At 28.8% G+C, this 20,572-nt stretch overlaps 1 protein-coding gene and 1 pseudogene across 1 annotated transcript; one reads left to right on the top strand and one right to left on the bottom strand.

Moving 5' to 3' along the window:
* The first annotated feature begins 53 nt into the window (after positions 1-53).
* On the top strand, positions 54-5,104 carry LOC112684338 (HEAT repeat-containing protein 1). The gene has a single exon (XM_025555797.1). The coding sequence runs from the start codon at positions 135-137 to the stop codon at positions 5,091-5,093; it is 4,959 nt and encodes a 1,652-aa protein (XP_025411582.1). The 5' UTR covers positions 54-134; the 3' UTR covers positions 5,094-5,104.
* Positions 5,105-7,937: 2,833 nt separating this feature from the next.
* Positions 7,938-8,613, bottom strand: LOC112684387 (annotated as a pseudogene).
* Positions 8,614-20,572: the final 11,959 nt, after the last annotated feature.

Below are 20,572 nucleotides of genomic sequence, written 5' to 3'. Positions count from 1 at the left end.
TTTATTTTTTTCAGATATTTATCGGTCTGCTTATACTCCTAAAATCAAAATTATATTTAAATCTTTTGGGGAGTTAGAATTGTAAGTGATTTTATTATTTTTTTAATTTAATATATTTTTATTGGCTTTTGAATATGGCCTCTACATCTCTTGCAAAACAATTACAAAAATTAAGTGCACCTCAGACTTCTATTTTGAGTTTGGGCTACAAAAAAACATCACTTCTTGTTCAACCTAAAGATATAGCGAATCATGATTTGGCAGCATTTTTTGAAGTTGGTTTGAAAGGTCTTAATGATCTAAGTGATATAAATGAAAAATTTATTAAATTTAAATCAACACTATTTAGTCATTCTTGGCAGACTAAGCAAAGAGCAATTTTGAGTTTATCTGAAAATAAGAAAATTGATGGTTTGATCGAAGAATTTTTATGTTTGTTATCTCCTTACTTCAACTCAAAACCAGCATTATATGCCCTTGAATGGCTTGTACATAGATTTAGTGTTGAGCAATACAATACAGATATTTTACTCGGCTATGCTCTACCATATGTTTCAACCCAAGTATTCACAAGATTAATTCAAGTAATTCCTATTAAAAATAATCCTGAAGTTGCTAAAAAATGGTGGTGGTTAACGAGATCAAGAAAAACTGGTGTTCAAATTAATGAACAAAGTTTTATTGCAGAGGCAATCAATGATACAAGATTATTAAAACTTGTATGTTCACTTATTATCAAAGTAGTTGAGGAACATACAACAAATGAAAATTTAGTAACAGTGTGGACTAATTTTTATGCCAAACTTTTAGTTGCTGCTTTTAAATCATCTTCTATTTCAAAGAATAATTTAATAACAATATTTCTTCCATCAATAATTAGTGGACTTGAATCCAATACAAGATCATTCACAGTTTCTTCTTTAATTGTTATTGGTGTTATGTCTAAATATATAACATATACTGAAAAGTTACTAGTAAGTTTGATTAAAAAAATATTGTTTGTCCAACACAAGCAACTATACTACAACTGTATTTTATTAATAAGTGTTATCTACAAATCATCAAGAAATATGCCTAATGTAAAAATATCTGATACTTGTATTAAGTACATGGCTGAAAATTCTGATTTGCAAATAAATGCTTTTAAAAAACTTTTAATGTACGATAAGAGTATATTTTATTTATTTATTATTAGAGATAGTATAATACTTTCACAGAAAGAAAAATCTATTAGTTCATTTATATCAAATTTAATAAATGGTATAGATTTAAAAGAAGATGACTATACTATTGAATTGGTTAAAATTATAATTGAATCAACTATTCATGAGCCATGGTATGAAGAATTAGTTAAAAATGTTAAAAATAAATATAAAAAATCATGGAAAAATTCAATAAAGTTGTTACAAGATTTGCAGATTTTAGAAAATAATGATTCCATGTGTATCACTAATTTACATGAAACATCAAATGATGAGAAAATGGATGTAGATGTAATAATTAAAGAACCTGAAAATAATGATATGGAAATTGAAGATAGTATGTTTACCAAACAGTATTCAAGTGATGATGAACGTATTCGAGTTTATTGTGAAAGTTTATGGGTTGAAAATATTAAAATTACACAGATTTGTAACTCTCTTAACTCTCTTATTAATAAAAATGCTTCATTTTTAATATTATTAACTCCTGACAATATTGTTATTCCAACACTATTGTGTTGCTTGGCTTCTGATGAACAACAGTACCGAAAAACAGCAATAACTTGTTTTAAAAAAATAAATAAAACTTACAAAGAGACAAACACATCCTACTTGTGGTTTATAAAAAATATCCTCGTTAAACGTCAAGATGTTCTAGTAGATGGTGACCAAATACGTCTAGTTTTGATGTTTATACTTCAAATGGATAACATTGATGCTAAAAACACATTGGATAATCTATTTAAAACTGCATGCAATTTTGATATATCTTCCGCATTACGCCTTAAAATTTTTGACATTTTATCAGCATTAAACTCATTTAATATATGTTTTAGCGCATTAAGTCATGGCTTAGAGTTATTAAAAAAATCAGAAATTGATGTTGCCGAATCGCACATTTTAAAATTTGCTCTTAATAAACTTCATCCAAGTGTTATAGATTGGAATAAAATATGGCCTATATGTGAAAAATATTTAAGAGAAACGAATCCTATATTAAATTTTGGCACTGGAAAATTAGTTAGTCCTGTAACAGTTTTCGTCCAAACCCTTTCAACAGAAATGTTTAATACTATGTCTGATGATTTTAAATTGAACTTGATAAAAACATTACTTGATTTACAAGCAAAAGTTGAAGATAATGATATTATAGACTCTATCAAAAGTTTTATTCATGAAGTTAATTTTGATAGTGTAATGTTCATTTCACATATTGAAAAAATGTATGATGATTCACCGAATAGTGTTCGATGGAAAAATGGAATTGCTCTGTTGGAGTTAATACAAAATAAAAATAGTTTAGAGAATGTCACTCGGTTGATTCCTGTTTTATTTCATATACTAAAAAAATGCTTAGAGTTTGAAGATCAATCAAGTTTACTAGAATACACAAAACAGTTATGTTTAAGTTGTATTCTAAATTGTTGTACAACAACTAAAAATGATTTAGAAAAATCAAAAATTTCTGAATACCTCAACTTAGAACTAATTGTCTCAACCATGCGTTTATCTCAAAATCAACAAACACAACATCATGCATTACTTTTGTTGTCTAACTGTGCTCAAATGGTGCCAGAGCAAATTATTTTACATGTAATGACTATATTCACATTTATGGGAAATTCTGTTATGCGCCAAGATGATGAGTATACGTTTAAAATTACTTGTCAAGTATTAAATACTATTATTCCTATTTTATTGAAAGAAGGCCAAACTGTAACTAGAAAAGCATTATCTGTATTTGCTCGTAGTATTTTAGATATACCTGAGCATAGACGTGGAACGTTATTAAGATACCTTGTTCAAGCCTTGAATACTAACAGTTATTTATGGGAGCTTATTGTTCTTGTACTCGGAGAATACATATCTGGTACAATAGATATGAAAAACAAAGTATCTAGTAATACTATTTGTCTAGATATCTGTGCTGAATGCCCAATAAATGTTTTACTTGACACTTGCAACAGTATATTAAATTACTGTAAATTTGTTGAACTTAAAAAAGGAGATTCGGATCAAGCTACACTTATTGACATTTCACACTATTCAGCAAACAAATTGCATAAATTAAAATATTGCTTAGTATCTTTTTTAACTAACTTACTATCGTCTTACAATTTTGTATCAAAAGTAATGTATTGTACAAATGACATTACATTAAAAGAAGGGTTCACTGAAATAATAAAAAATACTTTATGGTTTGTTCAACGCCAAGGTCATAATAACTATTCTATAAACTTTATGCCTATCAAATATTATAGTATTTTGGATAAAGTTAATGCTTTACTTCCACTAGATATATTTGTCGATGCTATTAATTACATCTTGACTTTTGTTGTTCTTAAGTCAACACAACATAGAACTATGGATTTACTAAATAAAAGATTACTAGAATCTAAGTCATTGACCCAAGAGCAAACTTTAAAATTACTTGAACCTCTATCAAAAATAGCAAATATGTCAAACTTTAATACAAAAGAAGATCTGAATGTTCAGCAAACTGCTCTTATTTCCATTACTTTAGTTACTAAATGTTCAAATATTAATGAAAATGTAGATATATTTAAAGGAATCCTACAGAAAGTTACAAAATCTGTGCAAGAGGTATCTGTTGGACCATTACTTGGAACATTTGTACTATGTATTGCAGAGTTGGTGTCTGGCTTAAAAACTAAAGCAATTTCCAGTTTTGCATTGATAATACCAACAGTTATTTCTGTTTTGCATAAACTGAATGACATTAGTGTTATGACTGATGGTGCTTTATTACCAAGTATATTAACTGGTTTATTAAGAATAATATCAGAACTTAAAAACTTTTTGAGTCCTTATCTGGTACCTCTTATATATGAATTGGCATTATTGTCAGCTACATGTGATGACAATTCAACCGATGAAAATTATAACTACAAATCTATAATAAAAACCAAATTCCAACAATTAGGTGAAAAATTGTCTGAAATTCCGGGAAGAATTTTAGAACCTGCATTGAGTAATACTTTAATGGAAATTGTTAAGAACCTTAAATTTACAGCATTCCAATATGTTTTGAACATAGGAAAAAATAGTTTTAAAAATGCCATGACTGAAGAATTTACCACATTCCTGTTAAAATCTTTAGATTTTTGTTGTTTTACTCATGAATCTGAAAGTACAGAAACAATTTTGGTGGAAAGTTCAGTTATATCTGCAATAAGTGAAATAGCATTAAAATGTTCAGAATCAACATTCCGTACATTCTATCATAAACTTCATGAATGGAAAAATGGTGCAAAAAATGATATCTGTGTATTAATCTATTTCAAGTTATTAAATGCGTTATCAAGTGAGCTTAAAGGTTTGTATCTTTTATTTGCTGGAAATTTGATACCCACTGCTAATTCAATTTTAACTGAATGTAAAACCAATACAATAAAAGAAAAAACATTGCTCATACAATCTATAGTTTCTACACTTTCCAATGTGTTTAAATATGATACCATAAATTTTACTACAAAAGAACGATTTGAAATTATTATGAACCCACTAATTGATCTTTTGGAAGCTGTAGACTTGGAAGACTATAACAATGTATGTCAACATTATGTAATACCTTGTATATCAAATTTAATAGCTGCTGTAACAGATGACACCTTATGGAAAGATGTAAACTGTCAGATTATGCTTAAAGCTAGACATCGTTTACCTGAAGTCCGATCAGTATGCATTGATACTATATTGGTTATTGCAGAGAGACTAGGAGAAAATTTCTTACCATTACTACCAGATTCAATACCATTTTTGGCTGAATTGATGGAAGATGAACTAGAAGAAATTGAACAAAAAACTCGCAAAGCTATCCAACAAATGGAAAAATATGTCAATGAACCCATTGAGAGTTACTTTTGTTAAATAATTTGAACTGTTGATAATTTTAATTATTAGATAATTTATCTATTATATTTTTAAAGAAAAATCATTTTATTTTGGACTTATTTTAATTGTAAAGCTATTCATGTATTGATTTCAAATATATTTTGTATATATTTAATGTATATTTTTTATTTATTCTTTAGTAACTGAAACAAAATATATTCAAAAACTTTACATAACTGAAATAAGAATATTTGATTTTCTGTGTGAGTGTATGTGTATGTATTTATATTGTCTTAATGCTACGTTATTATTTATCTAAGCTTTACATCACTACCATATTGCTGAATTAATGTCGTTTTTAAAATAAAATAATTTATATATTATAAATAATTGCCAGTAGGTATCTAATTTATAAAAGTGCTCTTTATTATTATTTATTTATTTATTTTCTTTATCGCTACATTAAATGGATCTAGGATAGATTTAGTCAAATATTTGAACAATTTTTACGTTAAATTATTTAGAAATTAAATAAACTTAACTGAAATAAGAATTAAATTTTTTATTAATTTTTAATACATTCCATTCATTCCAATAGTTTCTAATGTAGCGAATTGTAATGTAATGTAGTTTATTTTATTTTTTATTTTCTAATGTAGTTTCCGTTTAAGAAAAAAAAAGTTGTACTGTGCATGCACCTGCCTAATTAAGTTAAAAAAAAAATGAAGATCATTATAATGTGTATTTTTATGTAATAAAAACCAACTAAAAAAACAGAATTGAAATTACATTGGTCTTTACGCAAAGATATTGTGTTTTCAGTTAGCATTTACACACTGTTTAATATATATATATATATATATATATGCAAAGGTAATTTATTTTTTTTAATTAGTATGTATAAATTATCACATAAAAAGTGACTGCGTTCTTTAAAATATATAATTTCCTAAATTATAATAAACAATTTTATTGAATTTTTTATCATAATATACAGCAGTGGCGTCGAAGTGTTTGAAAAATACATGACATATAACATTCTGTATCCGCGGCTAGAACTCAATACCCAAAGGTGGGCCCCCAAACTACAAAATCTAGTATGACCACTAATATACAATGTATGCGACTATTCTACTTTACATGATTATTTAATTTTACATTAATATTTACGTATAAATAAGAAATTTCAAATTTTTTTAAATTGAATCTGACCATTTTTAAATCAACTGAAAAGTTAAGTTATTTCAACTGCCAAATAAACTAACTAGTTAAAAAAATAAAAAAAAATAGTTAAATAAAAAAATAGTTAATAAAATTTGCTTTTTAACTAGTTAATTCCCACTTTTATATATATGTATAGCACAGAGTTACTTAGAAAATTATCTACATGAAAATATTATGATAATATTTTTTATCACCATGTCAACATCGATATTATTTGCGTATTCCTAGCTGTTGGCTTATAGTGTCTGTATATTAATACACAATTAGATACAGCGGAAATTATGCCACGCGGCATAAAATATGTAGATATTGTCAAATTTATTCGGCATGTGTCGAAATCATCTCTGAATAGGAATGGAGACTACTATATAATTTTTATGATTCGTATATATTATAACAAATTATTTAAGTTGGAAATGTTTTTTACTAGTTTACGAGGTAAAACGAGCATCAGGGTTGTTGGAGCATAGCACGTTTTAAGCAATAGTATTTAGCCATTTTATACTACATGTACTCGTACATTTAGACTTTGCGATTGTGTGAGTAGTAAAATTACATTTGTGTGTGTCGTTATCGCATTGCCGACTACATTACGAATTTTCCGAACTACGATGATAATCAAAATCTAAAATATACAATATTTTATTATTACTAATTTACTCATGTAATGAATATTTCAAATCATTTTAGTTATAGTGTTATACTTTTAAAAATTAAAACACTATTCAAAATTATTATATAATTTATTTAATTTACATAATTAAAAAACATATTTTATACACTTTTGAGATATAGTCATTCCTAATGGCCAATCCACGCTCATATCTCGAATCAAATAGTTCTATTATCATAATATTCATATAAAATAATGTTAATTGGAGCTCCATGGAGTTGGCCCAAAATCATCGCCTCTTAATATTTTTTCGATTAAAATACCTAGATTTGTGAGTATAATTATAATTATAAATATTATTAAAAACATTTTATAGGTATAGTTGGATAAATTGTTTTAGTTTAGTTTTTTTGGAACAAATAACCCATGTCGTCAAAATGGCAATCTTTTCCTAAAATGTATAAATTTATACTTTTTTATGTCTACTTAGTACTTAATGTTGTTCACTAAACTGAATACCAAAAATCAGGACCGACGAGAACTTTTGATGGTCCCGGGGTTTATCGGTTCCAGGTCCCCTTTACTAAAAAATGCGTATTTGAATAAAATCCTTAAAATAAGTCCTGTCTAAGATGTAATTAATTATTGGCCCTTTGGTATTGGGAACAATAAAGTCTGGTTCCATTCGGTTTTCTGTGTTCAACTGGATGTTAGATGAACGAAAAGATGAGGCTATTTAATCAAGAGAGGTAATTTGTGTATTTTTTTTTTTCTGTATTGTACTTGCATGTAGAAAAAATATGTCCGTTTTGTTTGTATATAAAACAATTTGGTATACCATCAGTAATTTAAATTCGGCGGTGGAGTACGATTGCGCGCGGTGCCGGAATAACAAAGAACATGCTTTTGACTATTCAAAAGCGTAAGATTGATGAAATTGGATGCGACGTTGCCAATTTATTAATAAAACTTAAAATAATTATTATTATTAAAAAAATTATAAAAAATTTGTTATTTGTCGTATATGTTGTTAGGTTAAATAGTACAAAAAGTTACAAATAGTACAAATAGTGACAAAAAATAACAGATACTTTATATTCACACTCAGTCTACCTCAATAAAAAAATCGTTATAATAAAATTATATAAAATATTCGAATAGATATCGAAAAAAATTTAAATTTTAAAGTCCTGATACCTGGTGTTTTATTTTTTAGATATTCTTCATGTTGTTTACTCACAAATTCGATTATCTTTAGTTCTTCCTTTGATTTTGGCTTGATTTTTTCCTTTGGAAATGGTTAATAATTTAGTTACGGTTTCTGCTTGAGTTTTCATAAGCGTACTTATAACAACAGATGTCGGAGGATGAGTACTAGTAAACTGAGTGTTATATGTTCTATGGAAACTTTAGCCCCGTTTGTAGTTCTGAAAATGTATGAATATAGTAAACAATATTTTTTTTTGGCTTATTAGTAAATATATACCTAGGATTTAGTGATGGCGTTTCAGCCCATAAAGTTAGGTGGAAATAAATAACCAGGTTCAATATACGTCTCCAAAACATAGTCAAAAAAAAAGTTTTCCATCTGTAATATTTGGACACGTACTTATAAGCTCTACAATAACATCCTCCACGTCATCTGGAGCGATGAAAGAAAGTCCAAAAAAATGATTTAAGCCATAATTGTAAATTGTTCTTTTGATCTTTGTAAGCCATTCTTAGCTTTGAATTGCCATTAATCTGAAAATTAATTTTGAATAATTATTTCTAAAAATATTCATATTGATTCAGCTTACTTTGCGCCACCAAGCTTGTCCTAAGTGAAAACTGCATGTTTTAATTTTGACATTCGGAAAAACTTCTTCTGTTGCTTGAATAGCACCAATTTCAAAATCAATGTGTAATATTTAAATTTTAAAAAGTAGTGATTGCTTTTCACATATATTAATTAAATATTTCCGTACATTTATGTATGTGTTTTTAAATTTATCCTTTAAAAAAAAGTATACCAAAAGTACGTAAACACCGTTTTTATAGCCATGAATTGTGTATAATTGCAAAAAAAATTTTGGAGCATACTCGAATGTTCCATCTGTAAATATATCTGTGTAACTTGTCTAACATTGAAGATTCTCTTCAGTTGTTAAGAAAATAAAAGTGCAATCATCAAATGTATAAATTTTTTCTCACTAAACATTAAAAAATCTTCATTTTGAAATTCGTTCAGTTACGTAATGGCAACTTCTAAAAATGAAGGATAAGGAGGAAAGTATTTCTTTCGTTGAATATGCATAGCCTTTCTAATTGATTTTATATCATTTTATTCTAATTCGGTACTCACGCTATTCATAAGTTGACTTCTAATTATTTTTATTGGCCGGGTAGCTATGGAAATTGTAGCTTTACGTTTACAGTATTCCCTTAGAACTTGCCTTTTGATTTTTTGAATAAAATCTACTAAGTGGTTATGCTCACCAGCAATTTCTATCATTATTTTATTGTCACTTTTCATTAAGACTGTAAAAGTACACTGTTTTTTACAGTACCTCCATCTGTTATTTCCATCTGCCCGCTGTCTGATGTGTCGAAATTTGTGTTTCTTCTCCACTAACAAATTACTCCCCCTTTCTGAACTTATTATGAAAATTTCATTTTCCATTCTAAAAAATTAATTATAAAATGTTAACAATGCGAAAAATATACGTTGACAGCTAAAACACGAACACACTGACATTTCAGTAAATACGTATAGACATAAAACGCGAGATCATAGTTTAGGTATATTCGTACATGTGAGGGAATTTACAATAAAGATAAAAGTTTAATCTAAAATAAAATTATCTACTCTTAGTGATGGAAAGTTTGGTATCGGCGATATTAAATAATAAATAACGTACGGATCACCACAATCAGAACTTAATCGGATATTTACCATGCACCTATAATCTGTATATTTGGCAACGTTGCTTAGAAGCAAAAATAATTTAGCACGCGCAATCGTACACCTAAAAAGGTACCGATGATAAGGACCGCGCGCAGTCGTATTGCAGCAAAATTCGGAAATTTTTATCATCATGTTTAATTAAGATAAAATTCAATAATTTTTGAAAATCTTTGGAATTGATACACATTTATCTTCTGAAACTAGTGGCGGATTGAGACAATTGATATTAGTGTACATGTTAATTCAGACAACCCACCTACATTTTAAACACTACCACTACCACCAAGAGCGCCCGCTAGAGGGAGAGGGACCGCACCCTCCTATTTTTTAACGTCTATAAAAGAAAAAAATATGGGAGGGGGGGTAAAAGAATAATCAGTAAATTGTATTATTTATATTTTCAAATGGTTTATACATTTGTCCCATAATAGAAGTTAAGATTAGGGCTGACATAAATAATATATTATAGGTAGGTACGCAACTAAAAATTGATGGGGAAAATGAAAATGAAACAAAATAACAATTTATTAAGGCAAATAAATTTATTCTTAATAATTTTTCATATAAAATAGTTTATATAATTATTCCTATATTAATAAATAATATCATATTTAAAGTTTAAACTATGTACGAGTATATTCATCAGTTTTTTTGTGTCCCATACTATAAATTACTTAAACTTTGATAAAATACCATCTATAGACTGTAACATCAGCTATATCAATGGACTATAGCAACCTGATTCCATAAGTATAATATATTACTATCATCATAGTCCATAGACAATGTATTATTATGAAGTATTAAAGATAACAGTTTCCCAAAAATGTACAAAAATATATCCATCTTATATTTTTGGGAGTGCAGTGCACCTCTTGATATTATGTCTAAACCGCCTCTGTCTGAAATTTGTAACGTATGTAAAACTTTCAAAAGAATGTGTAGATTTAAGTGCGTAACTTAGCGATGTGATTCTAACACCCAATTCTTAAAATACTTAATCTCCTTACTTAAAATCCTTAATCTCCTACTTAAAATCCTTAATTAAGGAGTAATTTTTTATTATTATATATACGTTTGAAAAAATAATTTTTTTGATGGGTTGACTAAATCCCTTATGAAAAATGTGTTGTGATTAATACATATACTTTTATAGTTTTTCACTATGGCGTCAACGTTATTTTGTGTACTTAAAAATATGCAGAAACGATTGAGATACTTGAAGCAGAGTTAATATGAATGGTCGTAATGTATTTACTAATAGCTATTAAGTATTCGATTTGTATTATACCTTCTATTTCAATAAAGACTAGCTTAGCTTGTTGTAGAATCGTTAATGCTTGCTGTAGTTTAAGCGAAACTTTTTAAGTTAGCGGTATATATTAATATTGTTTTGACCATTATCAATTTGTTAGTTGAAATTATTATTCGATTTATTTTGTCTTGAGAATGTGAGTTTTGAATTTATATTTTCATTGGAAATCTTTTGTTTAATTTAAATTGGTTGTGAATTTAATATTGAATTTGATTGAATAATTAAATTGCAAACTACAGTAAAACTTGCTTAAGACGCTCTTTGGAGGAGCTTAACCCCTCCCCACCAAAATGGATACAATAATGTACTAAAATTGTTAATATTTATTTTTATAATCTATTATTTAGTTCTTCTAAATATACTTTATTTTTAATATTATTTTTTTCCATCAGGGGTGACACTTGCCCCTAGTACTCTCCTGTAACCGCCCATGGTGACAGTTCAATAAAAATTATATGGCCGACTTGGACATATATCTACATTACGGATCGAGACCAAAAAGCCAGAGTACCGTGGATTTTTGTAATAATAATAATGACAGTAATATATTGTAATGTTAATCATGAATAACAAATCAAGTGGTTCAGGAATAATATTTATAAAAACTTTTATTAATGATATTAGATTAATACCGAGAAAGCCAGCGAAACTCGGTCAGTTTAAAAATGAGTTTAGGACAAAATATGTATATATTTACATATGTACTTGATAGATTTTACTGAATGGCAAGATTCAACATTGATGTGTATTTTGAAAATTTTTAATACGATCGGTGAATATAGAACTAACCATTCATATCGTAACAGAAAGCAGCTTGATTCAAACTTGCATCATTATTAGTCGAATGTCGCACTACACGAGTCTGTCTTAACCGAATAGTTTGTTTTTACAAGCCTCAGTACAATAAGAATTCCACCAAGGAGGGGAAGGAGGATAGATTTTTGAATTGGTTTTTTTTTAACAGGAATAGAGATACTCGATGCATGGCTTATAATATTGATGAAAGTAGAATAGGAAATATTTGAGGATGTATCTTGTAATGAAGAGATGCTATTTTGAACATGAAGTGAAAATGATGGCCAATTAGCTTTAATAAGATTTAAGGATAGGGTGTTGGTAGAAGAGGATACTGCGGATTGGCTAGAAATAGGAGAGTGAGGATTGTGAGAGGATTTGATGATGATAAGGATAGGAATGTGGTCATTGCCATTAGGATCATCCAGGGTAATCCAACTTGTGTTCCAAACCAGATCAGGCGAAGAAAAAGATAAGTCTTAGGCCGAATCATTCGAGCCTGGACGTCCAATACGAGTACAGCTGCCGTTATTTAGAATGCATATCCCAAGAGAATTGACAGTATCATAAATATGAGTACCTCGGAAGAAGAAAATGATGTGCCCCAAGAAGGATGGAAGAAATTAAAGTCCCCACACAGGAGGGAAGACAGAGAAATCAATTTAAATAGTAGTTGCCATAGATCAACGGGAATATAATTAACATATGGGATGTAGCAAGACCATATAGAAAGAGAGGGAAAATGAGTGGACTTTAATAATTCAACACCAACAATGTTGACTTTTTTATCATTAAAACAATTTTTTATAACAGGGTCAAGAACAATTGTTCTAGATTTTAAGGAGTTGTGGACCGCGATAACAGAACCAGCATAACCGTCCGGACGATCACATCTAAAGATATTAAATTGAGGAATGTTAAAGGCACGAGAGGTAAATAACCATGTTTCAGAAAGTATAGTGATAAAACATTTGTAGTGAGCATGTAATTTCTGTAGTGGAGTAATTCGAGCTGGAAGACTTCTGACGTTCCATTGTAAGATATTATAGCAGGAGAAGAATTGTAATTACGAGGAGCCGTTATAGGAAAAATAATATATAAAAGAGTGCTTAAGGAGTTATACTGAGTTTAGGAATTGAAATGAGGGAATGTACCGAAGATTCGATTAAGTTTTGAAGAGTTGAAGAGGAGAAAGGAAATAGTAAGGTAGGGGAGTTAATTAGAAATTCAGATAATTTGAGAGATAAAAGGTGAATCCAAGAAAGATCATTAGAGATTTGTGCGACTAATTGTGAATTTTGAGCATAAATGTTAAGGTAGCTACCGTTAGACAGAGGTTACAGTCGTTGGCACTAACTGAAGAAATTCTTCCTTGATAATCATATTTTCAACATCTAAGTAGCGTGCATATAAAGATACTTGTTCGATTCCACTAATGTCGGCCGCTTCATCAACAAGTATTGTAATACATTTTGGGAATTTATGTTTGTTATAATTTTATTTAAAATAATTTTATTGAAGGATTCAATAATTTAATTTTGAAGTGTTGCACTTGTATATTTTATTGTTCCTTCAGCTTCCAAATATGATTTCAAATGGTCATCTTCTTGGGCTCTATATCTTAATATTTCTCTAAGATTTCCCTGGTTTTGGATTAACTTGTCATTTTCTTGTTCAACAATAAGTTTCCCGGAATCTCGATGTCCTCTGAGCGGAATATTTTGTCTACCACATAATATTACTGTTTGAATTATTGGAGATATGGTTTTTCGATTTTTTCTAATTTGCTCAGCTCTTCCAGTTTCTATTTTGCACGTTATAGACTTCCCAGGATGTTTTATATAATCAATAAAATGATCTGAACTTAACACACACGTTTTATGATAACCCTTGTTAGAATGTTCTATGAAATCAATTATTGCATTTCTCCAATTATCATATTTTTTTTTTTTTACTAATGTATCTAAGTTTTGTCCGTTATTTTCATTAGATTGAGAAAAAGCTACACAGATTCGACAAAATGCACCATTTTCTTTTATCGAGTATACCAACCAAGGGAATCTTAATAGCTATGAATACTGGAACTTTAAATATTTTGGTTTATTTTGAACCGTATATAGTTTTGGTGGAAATTTGTAAGATATATCTGGCATCCAAATTCTTGTCATGACAATTAAGATATCTTCATTCGATAACATACGGTTAGTATAAAACCCAATATCATAATTATTGCTATAGTTTGTGTCTTCAATAACTTTAGAAACATTAATTAAGTCATTTGTATCTAAGCTTAAAGTACGACAAATTTTGACCGAGTCAGTCGAGTTTACTGGCGAGGATGCTCGTTTATTTGTAGAAGTATCGTTGTTGTGTGTTGAATTAAATTCTGAGATAGAAAGCGTCAAAGGCGTTAACTTAAAAAAGGAAGTAATTGATTCTTGTTTTTTTTTGTGCCATTTTTATTAATTTTACAACACTAAAAAATTAATACTTTTTAAGTTCAAATATAAGTCATCAAAATCAAAATCAAGACATATTACATTTTCACTTTTTTTGTAAAATGTAACAACTTAGATACAGCTGGTTTATTTTGCATTGTGAAGTATTATTTTAGAATAATAATAAAAATAAAATATTATTTTAAAAATTTTAAATAATATTAATATTGTATAATAGTTGATGACACATCGATTCGTTATTTCTGATTCTTATTCACATTGGAGACCAACTATTTTTATCTTGTTCTTGCGTTTAAGACAAACACCGTGTTTAACGTGATTATTGTTATGTTACTCCATAGACAGAACTACTTTTAATATGTTGTTGCGATAAGATGAGCACCGTTTCTAACTGGTACCACTGCTTGCACGTCTAAAGAACTTTCATAACTGTGTGTACAAAAAATCGATTTATATCAATATTTTATTTATATTGAATTCGGAGTTGATATATAAAGTATATTGAATTGATAATGAATATCGATGTTTTTCCGATTATTTTATTTAATTGTCCTATAATGGCGTTCGTCTCCAATGTGTTAATAATTATTTAATTTTTTTGAATAAATAAGTACTTACATTATTCAGTTATTACCTGGTACAGTGGTCAGTGGTGGACGGTGATACGTATAGCACGACAGTCGACGAAAAAATAAATGACAAATTGACAAATAATACCATAATAGTATAATAGTATAATCATTGATTATAAATACTATAGGCTATATTATAAATATAGTACTAGCCAACTATATACTAGAAGGTATTATTAATAATGAAATTCTCCAAACTGATAAACTGTAAACTAGATTAAAATAATATACTACATGCGGTCACAATATTTTCGTTGTTACTGTGTTTTCGCTGCGGCCTGCGAATATTCTTACTACCGTAATTCGTAATGACCCGGTGAAATTCAAATAATTTCTGAATATCCCTGATAAAGTTTAGATAAGTCTCTGTGGTATCGAATCTAATCAAATAAATTTCAGTTTTGCCGTTTATATAAAAATAGTATTTATTTTATAACAAAAAAAAAAAAATTACTATAAAATAAATGATAACACCAATGTCCTATATATTAGGACTTTTTTTTAAAAAAAGTCGGGGGGTGTCAAGACATGGAGGACACCCCCCCCCCCCAAAAAATACGCCACTGTTTATACACAAAGAAGTTTTCATTTTGGAAGTACTGGGCTTTTGCCCATCGCGTGTATCGAGGCTAAACGACGACGGCATCGTAGAAAAAAATTACGACACTAATTAGTCAATAAGTGATAACTGCATACGATGAAAATTAGATACGTCCGTACACAATAACTGTCAGGACAAGACTGATATTGTCAGTTATTATGATTATTATTTGGGTTTAGCTAAAGTTCTAGCTCTATAAAATACACAAATATGTATGCATTTGTGCACGAAAAATTGACTAAATACCTATGCACAACAAAAAGTACCAGATATTATATTGTAAAAAAAAAAAAATAGGCGAGTAAAATTATTAAAGACTTATATAGCTCTAATAAATACAAAAATATACAATATGCATAAATGCACCAACAAATGACTAACTAGTAAATATGTGGTATAAAAAGGGTTAATTTAAATTACTTTATATTATCTGATAAATATCTCGGTTATAGTTGCAAATGTCTATAACCGTAGTAATATCCGTAGAATATAATATTCGTTCCACAACCAAAAATGTTATGATAAAAGAAGATAAACAAAAATTGATATCCGTGATCAATTTGACATATTATTGAATTTATTATCATGTTATAATCCTCCCTCAAATACACCCTTGAGGCCGTGTGGCCGGGGCACGAAGAGACAATGGAGAGGGTCATGCTTGTGGCTTTCGTGCAGGCAGTGAGATCCACGATCAGCGGATATCTTAGGTAATGGTGAATCCACGGGTGTGGGGGAAGGTACCCCCCCCCCAAATCAGGAAAAATATACATTTTTTAATTTTCATTTTCATCTATAATTGTATGAATTCTGAAAAAGATTTTATTTTTAAAAATATAAGGAATAATATAAATATATATAATTTGTATTTTTATTCATACAAAAAATGACTAGTCTTAGATTTAATTTAATGTATTGTATTACTTACTAGTATCTTAATTCATTATAAATCACAGACCACAATGTAATAAAAAATATCCCGATGGAAAACATTTTTCAAAACCCGCCCAAAAGAAAATCCTGGATCCACCACTGATCTTAGGCCTGCGGGACATGTCGCCTTAAACGTATGGTTTCGTTCCTGCGGCAGACTGCGGCAGCGGCTGCATGCAGTTTCTGCTGCGTCCATCACACGTAGTGGTGTATTCATGGGTTTTTACGGTTTTTTTTTTACGATACCATCGCGTCTGCTGCGTGTGGACAGTCACAGTGATTGGTTCTAGGACAAATGCAATGCAACAACGTGGTCTTAACGACTGAAAAAATGTTAATTTTTTTAAAATGTTATTTTTTGACAGTTTTTTCTCCTTCTTTCCTCAATAATATCAATTTTACGAAAAAAGATGAAGATGAAAAACTTTGCGGACTTGTTACCATCTATCCATCGTTATACGACCATAGTCATAAACATTTCAAGGGTATTATATTTAAAGAAAATATTATGTTTAATATAATGTTAATCGAAAAAACCTCGTGTAAAAGAACAACACTATATTAAAAAAAAATAATTAGTGATTCCAATTCACTCATTTAGATTTTGACAAATAAATATTTTAATAAATACCTACCTCAAAGTTACTGACAGTTTTTCTTTTAGTGTTGTAGGAAACTTTACAACAGTAGTTAGAGCTCTAAAAATATAAAATAATAAAAAAATTAAATAAAAATTAAAAATTATTAAATGATTTATACTCTTAAATATATACATAAATAAATAAACAAATGACAACCTAGAGTATTATTAAATTTATAAAATACCACCGGTTTCGAATAAAAATTCATCGTCAAGTATATACATATATTGACTATAATATTTCATTGACTTTGTAAATGATAACACCATTTTTTTCTACATATTCCTGTAGATTATATATTAAAAAAAAATGATTGTATGAAAAGTTTTTTCTAATAAAAAATTGGCAAAGTTGTAATATGTTGTAATATTTACAAATAATCTGGTTTCAGCAAAATGTTAACTACGTTCAACGAAATACTTGAAAATAAAATATTATCTCTGATATTTTTAATTAAAAAACTGATGAGTCTAAATTTATAAATAATTACCTATACCATTAATGATATAATGAATAAACAAAAGCAAAGATTTTGGGACAATACAAATCCACAATAATCTCGAGGAGCTAACTTTCATACAATCAGGAATATAAATGTATGGTGTGGGTTAATTAGTGGAAAACTTTGAAGTCCTTAGTTTTATGACGGGACAAATAGACAATCGACGGAAAATAGACGGGACAAGTAGAAGATATTCAGATTTTCTAGTAAATCAATTACAATTACTGTTAGAATATTAGCTTAGTTAGCCTGCGGGAAAATATGTACATATTTACATCAAGATTCCCAGCACACAACGCCATCATAGTTCAACCATATTTATATTACATTTTTCCTAATTGAATGATTAGTACTTATGGAATAATTCCATGGCCCACAAAGTCTTCGTACCTTCCAAGAATTTATAAGATAAAACTTTAATTGTAAATAAATAAATTTAAAATTCATAGTGTGTAAATTTTTGTAATTTTCATTACTTTCAATATTTAGTTATCTTATTTCGGAAACATGAATGACAAAAATGAGAGTAAACTACGATCAAAAATAGGTGTTGTTTTATATTTTATCTATCTACAAACAGGTACCTATAATATCAGAGATATTTTAATTTTCAAGCATTAAGTTGAACATAATTAAAATTTCGTCAAAGCCAGATTATTCGTAAATATTAAATTTCAACTTACTACAACTTTGTCAATTTTATAATTAGAAAAAAACTTTTTTAAGAAAATTGTTTTTAAAAAAATGTTAAAAAATGGTGTCGTTTAAAAAAAAGTAAGTTGTATTGCACATGTACGAATCGTCCGGGTCAAACATTTGAAATTGTATATTTTGGTAATTCCTTTCACTCCCCAACAAGGCCGGATTGGACAAATTCGGCCCACCGAGTTTTCTGTAAGTTACCGGCCCATTTACTAACTGGCGGCCCTTATCCAAATTTTTTTAATCGCATATTTCAATAGGTGCACTAATCTTCAACTTTAAACTATTAATATTTTCTGTTGGCGGCCTCTCACTATTTAAAAGGCCAAAAATTGTTGCGGCCCACCGAGTTTTGCTCGGTAACTCACCGGGTCAATCCGGATCTGCTCCCCAAAAATCCTATTTCAATACAAATCATAAAAATGAAATATTTAGTGGTACCTACGTCTTAGTGCAGTGGTTGGCAACCACTTTGGAACCTGGGGCAACATTCATAAATTAAAAAAGGTCCAGGGGGCTAAAAATACAAAATATTGACTTGATATTCAAGGAAATTTCTTAGGAAATTAATTTTCTAGGAATTTAATGCGGGCCATATAGAAGAGACGAAGGGCCCGCCCGTTGCCACCACTGTCTTAGTGGGGTCACACTATATAACTGACGATGAATTTTTAATTCGAAACCGGTCGTAGATATTTTACAAACATAATAATACTCCAGGCTAAGCATTTATTTTTTTAATGCAACACACAAACTATTTGCTTATTTATTTATATCTAAAAATATGTTTTGCAATGGCAAATAAACAAAATAAAATTAACATTTTATCAATCTAAAATAGTTTTAAAATGTATATTCATCATCGATGAAGTGTTTCATAATTAAATTTTTAAACGTCCCTTATTAGGCCTAGCTGTAAAAATACTGTGAACTATAATCCTTTTATTTTTCTTTGCGAATGATTTGTTCATCTCGTTCTAGTTCTTTGAGAATATGCATGAGAACAATCTTATTAACGCCATTCATGATTGAAAGTTGGTGCTAATTTTAATTTTTATTTGATTGCATGCAGTTGATTCCGATTAAGTCGGTCAACTTGGTGGAGTTACACGAAATTAGCCCCCCTCTCCCAATAAAAAAATTATTCATTTCCAAGGGTGGGGGATTTTCAAATTCTATAAATAAATTTACAAAATATAGGTTTCGAATTTATTTGTCAACTTGGTTACATTAAAAGTAATGTATAGTGCCTTCCACAAATACATAAAATAAAATGTTTCAGTATTCAGAGGTATGCCCAGGATCAAATGTAGGATAGGCCCAATTATGATTATTTTAATTTATAAAGGTACACATTATTTTATTTTTGTAAACTGTTTATAACATTTTTAAATTAAATTAGAAAAAATTATCATATAATATAACACAATTTCTCCTTTTTTACTTGTTAATAATATTTAAAGATATTAAAAAGTAAATAATAATGATGCCACTTATTAGAAACACTTTGGGACCAAAATGAAATGTGTCAATTATCCGATTATTTCTAATAAGCGATTTATTTGAATTGTACAACGAAAAAAAAATGAAAAATACGGAAAAATACGCTAAAAATGTATTTAATATGCCATGAGAAACGTTTAAATGAGCTGCGGCATCACGTAAACTAATTTTTGGAATCACGTCATATGATTTTAATAACTCGTGTTTCTATTTAAAACTTAAATCTTGGCGTTTAGACATTTTTAGAATAACGAAACACCCAGTGGCGTAATTGTGGGGGGAAAGTGCCCCCTCTGACAATTTTTTGAGAAATAAAAGTTTAATTTTTCCTCCCAAATAATCCAACAGTACAAATAGCACCTTTTATTAATGAAATTTTATGGGTATTATTTAAAAACATTGGTACCTAGTACCTGCTACCTAAAATTTATGTTTATCTAAACCATAAAATGAGTTAGACATATGTAAAATCAAACAATTAGATATAGTATATAAAATACATACATTAAAAATATGTTTTAACTGGTGAGGGGAGGGGTGTCAAGGTTTTGGTAATAATAAATATATATTTTATTGCCCCCCGAGATTTTTTCCCAGTTATGCCACTGGAAACACCAATTACCTTTATGTACACATGCCGAAGATGAA

The sequence above is a fragment of the Sipha flava genome, unplaced genomic scaffold (assembly GCF_003268045.1).
Source record: "Sipha flava isolate LNK unplaced genomic scaffold, YSA_version1 249_pilon_pilon, whole genome shotgun sequence".
Lineage (NCBI taxonomy): Eukaryota > Metazoa > Arthropoda > Insecta > Hemiptera > Aphididae > Sipha > Sipha flava.
This window is presented reverse-complemented; position numbering and strand designations above follow the sequence as displayed.

Bases quoted from the DNA above. Each gene is read 5' to 3' on its own strand.
- LOC112684338 (XM_025555797.1), top strand. From the start codon at position 135: ATGGCCTCTACATCTCTTGCAAAACAATTACAAAAATTAAGTGCACCT.